The following is a 6,617-nucleotide window of genomic DNA, read 5'->3' on the forward strand; positions in this document are numbered from 1 at the left end:
AAGGAGATGAAACATATTTTTTATAATAAATAATAGTTACTGATGTAACATTTATTTATAGCATGTACAATTTTTATTTATTAAAAAATATCATTTATAATATAAATTTCTAATATCATTTCTAAATTTGATTTTTTTTTCAGCAACGTTGGCAGACATAAATATAAGCAAATATATTTTATTTAGATTTAACATTTTTTTCAGTCAACATTCAACCTGAGCTAAAGAAACAAACGCCGTTCTCGATTTCCAAAGCGGAAAGCAAAGAGGCGGTGGCGTTGCTCGCCTTCTTCGCGCGAAGAACATATCTAATAAGGTATCCATCGTGATCGGCCATCACTAGTTATATCAGTTTTCGTTGTCTCTCGATCGATCGGATCGCGGATTTTTATTCGATCGCGAGAGATGCCGCAGCCGAGCAAAGAACCGTGCAAGAAGGAGGCCTGCGAGATCCAATCTTGCCTCACCAAAAATAACTTCATCCCCCAAAGGTACTTTTTTGTTTTCTTTTCGTTTTACCCCACTTTTTTATCCTTCTTGGCAGTACCTGGTCCATCGATTGGAATGGAAAATTTGGTACTGTTGAGGAGGGATTGCTGTTAAATCCCGGGTTTCGTGGTCTGAAATCTTGGGAGTGGTGGATTCAAACCCTAATCGAATCTATGAGACTCCTGCTTTCCCAGAGAAGGGAACCAAGGATGTTTTGGCACTATTGGGTCTAGAAAATCTGATACATCTTTGATGAAATTGGAATTCTGCTGCTTAGCTCCTGGAATTTAGTTTTCAAAAATTTGCGAGTTCATGGAATCTCGGTAGATGAGGCTTAAGGGTTATTTTCCGAAGGATTAGCAAAGAGGAAGCCATAGAGATTGAGAGGGGCTTTGGATTTTTGGAGGAATATGATTGGAGATATCTTTGTCTTCCACACCTTAGCAAGGTTGTGCTTTTTAAGACATTTAGTTAATTTCAATGTGGAGCTAGAGAATGTAACGTACGAACTACAAAACATCGTTTTTTAAACTAAACAGTGGATACAAGAAAATCATCAATGCCAGTCCCAGGTCCGGATAAATCGGGTGGAGTCTTGATGTTAGGTTAATAGACTGTCGGAGATGGCAATATTCATGAATGTAAGGGCAAATGAGGGTCTTTCTATTGCCGAAGCATTTTAAGTAGGTATACTTTGTTCTTGATGAGAGAAGAGATAAATTATTATATGTTTAGAGTCAAATACAAATTTCTAAAAATGGTCCTTAACATGTCTTATACTTGTAAACGATTTGGTCCAGCTTTACGGGATTGAAACAGTTGCATGCATCCGAGCCTTCAGGTCCACCTTAACGTGGTGCAAGAATTGATGGTCTTATCAGAAAGCTGATATTACCATATACTGATTTACATAATATCAGGTTGTGGAGGTTGCTGCATGAGTGTTATCAGACACGTTTTTTTAGTCAGGGAACTATGGATTTTGTATTTGCTATGTCTTGGGCTCAATCCATCTTCCGGATAGAAGTAGAGATCTGCACAGCACTAATGGTGCAGAAGCTCGCTTTGATGAAAATGAGATGCTGAAAAATGGTGTTATGAGTCCTTTTCCATGGATTGAGTGCAATTTTATTGTGCATATATTTGTTCTTTTGCAGTGAATGTATTACTGTACATAATTCAAAAATTACTAATTTTTGCTTTTGATTCCTGTTTCAGGTGCCTCAAAGTCATTGAATTGTTGGAGGCATGCTGTGAAAAATGCAACTATAATTCAACGCATTGTGCTTCTCTGTCAGGGCTTCTTAAAACAAAATCAAAGTGATGCTATGAAAGCATATGCAAGTAGAGATATCTAATATCTCGACAATAAATTTCCATGCAAGTAAATCAAATATTATATTAGTAAAGCTTTACTCATGATTTTCAGTTTCTGCAATGTCAAATCAATTATATCAAAGCATGTCAAAATGGCATTGATTTGCTACATATTTCCTGGTGGAGATGTTTTTGTTTTAAAATGTGGCAGCTATGTACACGTATCTATAGGATGCAAGAGAAATGTTGGTTAGACTATTCACTTTGTTTAGCTTTTGATCTGAAAGCATATATTAAAAATACTACCAAACATAGAATTGTTGGTTGGAGTATTCTAAATAAATAAATGACTGATGAATGTTTGCATAAAGGTTCATATTTATGAGTTGACGTTTAGGCAGCATATTGAAGATTCTTAGCACTACAAATATGCATTAATTGGACATGAATGTTAGTATGCTAAAGATCCTTGTTATATGGTGTTTCGTCTCATAGCTCCAGTATTCTTATGATTGACCGTCAGGCAACAATATAGTTCGGTCATAGGCCAAGAAGAAAATAGCATTGGCCTATGTTATCTTGAAATTGGACATGGGTGTCAAGTGTCTTATTGTTCAAAAGATCTAGACACATGTGACACGGGTGTCAAGTGTGTGAGTGTTCAAAAGGTCTAGACATTGGAACTTTCAAACAGTAGACATGGGGACACATCCATATTATGTAGATGTGTCTATAAGTGTGTACAATTTTTTGAGAAGAATATGTACAAAGTCATCTACAGAATAATTTGTGGAACCACTTGCTTTGTCATTTAATAGAATCATTAAACTTATTCTAAATGCTATGTTAGTCTCGAGGTATAAATGCGAAAAGTTGATTTGTGATGACCATATTTATTGTTGACTTGGAGTGTCCAGGAGTGTCATTGAAGTGTAAGGGTAAATCTGCCATTAGCAACACCCTGCAAGTGTGGTTAAAGTGGGTCATATTTTCATATGTTTGATGTAGTAAATGTTTGGATATTTTCAGAGGTGGTACATAGCTAAGCACAGAATTCATTCTTCCTACTTGTTTCCGTTGTAATATTTAAATTTGCATTAGGAATGTAAACCTCAACAGGGACGTAGCTCTGCTGTGCTTTCTGTGATGCATTTTAAGATAGATATTAATTTGTTCATGATAAGGGTAACTCTTGTCAGGCTCTTATGACAGAGCAGACTTGGGACCTATCTGGCCTTTCCATGTAATATGGTGAATTTCCCAGGTACTAGGGTTGCATCTTATCATGGTTATGGATCTTGTATGCAATAGAGTGAAAAATTGTTTTACTTTGCAATTCATATGCTTATCTTCTTATTTATCTGGTAGTGTAGAGTTTATTATGGAATTGTCATTTTAGCAAACCATACATTACCAATCTATTATGCTGTGCACAGTTGGTTGGCACCCCACCTCTAAAGGCTGACCCTTCAGATAGTCGAGGGTCGAAATCTTAGATATTGCTCAAGAAATAAAGAAAAAGAAAGAAACCTCATTTCTTCTGTTCCACCCACAAACTTTTATATTGTATCTGAACTTTCTGCACTCACATATTTCTGAAAACTTGTAGATCTTCTTATTTTGCATTTTTTCAGCATTATTCTCAAGCGGAGGACCATCTTTTAGCTTTTCTCTGATCGGCTTTACTAGGTGCCAACATTGGAAGTTTGCTGCTGTTGTCAGTTTTTACGTTTTTATTTATTATTCTTTGTGAGTTTCATGTTGATTGTAGGTTTTGCTGGAAGCAGTATGATGTTTGAATTACTTTTGTCCTAATGAATGCGGTGACCACTTTGTTATTAAGCCCATCGAGTATCATTTTCTAATTTCTGTGTGACCTATTGATGTTAACAACCCAATTACTATGACATCAGCATGGCATCTTTGCGTATTATGGTGCCGACTTTATGGTCTGTCTCTTGAACAACTCCTTTATGATGTTGCCCTTCTTTCTGTAGGAACAAGTGAGGGTGAAATGTTGCAGTGGTCCATGGTGGCAACCCTCAAGCTCCTGGGCAGTTCAAGCCAATGAGCTAGAGTACTGACTCAACTACAATTCACAAACTTTTTACCTGGCACAGAATTAATATCTGCGTATTGGGACGTCATGACGTCCTCTAGAAACTTCTATGTTCTCTTGTTTCTCCTCTCTTGGTGTCATCCATACTCTGTATTGGTTTCATGACATACGAAAGATTAGTCAATATCACAGGATCCTTCTGACATTCATTACTGATAGGTACATGATTACTTTGGGATGTTTGTATATTTGTACATCCTTTTATCACAGATATATGTTGATTAGTTATCTTCAGGTCCCCTACCATGAAGAATGACTAAATGAGATAATAGCTGTTGTGATGTTCCATCTAGAATGAAATGCAATGTGAGAGGAACAATATGCTCTTGGGGATTCTGGCCTGAATGTATACATAATGGAAGGATGGATATGGTGGAAAAAAATATTATCATTATGGGAAGATTCAAGTCGCAGTTACTGGAGCAAGGAAAACAAACTTGATGAATGCGGTTGCTGAGTTAAGATAATTTATTTCGTTCATTTTGGGGGAAGGCAGACCCTGACTCACACGCTTGTGAAGCAGCTCCGGAGGCCAATGAAGGATGAGTTTGAAATTTTACTTACCTATGTGATTTTGTTGATTTGGTGAAGATGGACTTTCTGTGAACTTGTGACTTTAAAATGGCATTTCCTGTTGCCTAGAGGTAGACCCATTTCTATTTCCTTCTTTTTGGGCATTTTATCCCGATTGGGCTAGACTTCTAGAGTGCAAAGGCAGCAAGCCACGCTGCTGCTCTTGTTGGCCAACATAAAAGTGAGAAAACGCTCAGCTATCTTTTCCGTTCCTGGGAGGGGAAAGTATACCAAAAAGTTGGGCTAAGATCTATTTATGCCATCCATCTTAACATTATTTCAATTTCCGAGAGTATATGAGAATGATCAAAGAAAAAGCCAATTACTTATCTACTAGATACATTAAAAATCATTAGGGACATCAATACCCAATCGTACAGAATGAAATCAAACTGATGACCTATCGATACAGACAAGATTGCTGTAGGACCAGCCTGGCATCTAGAACCACCTCACAACTAATTTTGCTGTTGATATCCGTATTAGGTGGCTGGAATCCTCATGGTTGTCCTGATAGCCTTTACACAAACAAATACCTTGTCCTAGTAGCTAAGAAAGAGAAAAAGGAGTGTACCATGAGCTCCCACGGCTGTTCTCTCCACTCGATAGCATGTGCTCTTTGTCATCCTTGTGGCAGGGGAGAGGCCAAGGCTTGCAACGAGTAGAATTAACATGCAAGCATGTATGGGCTATCTTATTCAGATAGAAGACATTACATTAATGAAGGCAGGAATAAGCAGCTGGAAATCACATCAACTGAATTCCTAATTTTAGCAAACCAAAAGCAGGAGGAGTGAAATCCAAAAGTATATTATCTCACAAATGTGTTATTTCTATTGATATATAGCTATTTATAGATAGGAATAGATGACTACCTCTGTTTGCTAGTTACCTTCAGAACAAGAAGATTACCAACCTTTTTTTTTTAAACTCTGATGGCTCGTACCTCTTCTAACTTCTGCATTCAGCTCCTATGGCTTGCTCGATATCCAATAAAGATCAGGAAGCTACAAACCATGGTAGAATTATTGGAGGATGATTCAATGAAGTGGTTTCCTCTTGGAAGAACTAGTCTTCTGAATCACGAACAGCTTCTTCAACACCTTGAGCATCAGAAGCAAGCTTGGCCTTCTATGGTGAATTATGCTGCCGGTCTTCGATGCGGGCGATGACCGAACGCAGTGTCGGTCCACCATTCCATGCCTGCCGGATCTCAAGTCAGAGCTCACCTCCCCGTTCACCGGCGCCCTCCTATGATCGCAAGAGAGGCGGCAGAGCTCTTCATTGAAATCCTCCCATAGCATGTCCATCCTCTCTTCATCATTGAGAAACTGGTATCTGCCACCCTCACTGAGCGCCGGCGAGGCCATTTCCAATGCTCGGCGATCTTGGCAGCTTCTTCGGCTGAAGAGAAGCTTCTCCGGCGATGATGGACGGTCTTTTGGTCGGCGATGGGGGACACAAACCACAGGGGAAAGGGACCTGGCAGAGGGGCTCTTGAGATACTGGAACGGTAGGAAGCTGAAGTCATCCATGTTTCTCCTCCCCTTCCAAGCCTTTGTTTCTCCAGAGGAGTTGCTTTGAAACTCTAACGAGGAGAAGTGTCATTAGCTCCAATTTAAGGGTGGAAAGAAGTGGGCCATAGGAAGTCTATTTGTTGTCAAGGTGGTCCCTTCCATGGGGGTTGAGACATCTCATCCACCGCCGGATTGAGCGGGGCAAGGGATTGAGAGGAGTGGGTGCTGGAACTAGCCGTTGGCCAGTGATTCCACCCAACCCAAAAGGAAGCGGCTGGTGGTGGGAGTAAAAGGGTGCTTAAATGGTTTGGTCTTACTGCTTATGTCTTACAATTTCAAGCAAAGGTCAGGGAGCACTGTAAACTCGGACTAATGATAGAACTTTAGTTTGTCTGTAGCTTTGATTTGTTAAATGTTGAGTGGAATTACAACTAATCTTGCACCCTCTGATGGCCATATTTCATGCTTATCTACATGTACTTTTGATCAAACAACCACAATTGATGCGTGAACATGGTGTCTGGTCTCACGGAAAAAAGGTAGGTAGTGTATTAAACACGTGCGAACTTTAACCCCAAAAAAAAGACACATATGTGTGAATT

The 6,617-nt window shown here is 39.1% G+C and overlaps 1 protein-coding gene and 1 pseudogene across 1 annotated transcript; one reads left to right on the plus strand and one right to left on the minus strand.

The window, feature by feature from the left end:
• Window positions 1-208: 208 nt before the first annotated feature.
• On the plus strand, window positions 209-2,495 carry LOC140851799 (uncharacterized). Its single transcript, XM_073243972.1, has 2 exons — window positions 209-491; window positions 1,708-2,495. The coding sequence occupies exons 1-2, from the start codon at window positions 406-408 to the stop codon at window positions 1,811-1,813; spliced, it is 192 nt and encodes a 63-aa protein (XP_073100073.1). The 5' UTR covers window positions 209-405; the 3' UTR covers window positions 1,814-2,495.
• A 2,528-nt stretch (window positions 2,496-5,023) lies between these two features.
• Window positions 5,024-6,033, minus strand: LOC140851618 (uncharacterized; annotated as a pseudogene).
• Window positions 6,034-6,617: the final 584 nt, after the last annotated feature.

The sequence above is a fragment of the Elaeis guineensis genome, chromosome 9, assembly GCF_000442705.2.
Source record: "Elaeis guineensis isolate ETL-2024a chromosome 9, EG11, whole genome shotgun sequence".
NCBI classification, from domain to species: Eukaryota; Viridiplantae; Streptophyta; class Magnoliopsida; order Arecales; family Arecaceae; genus Elaeis; species Elaeis guineensis.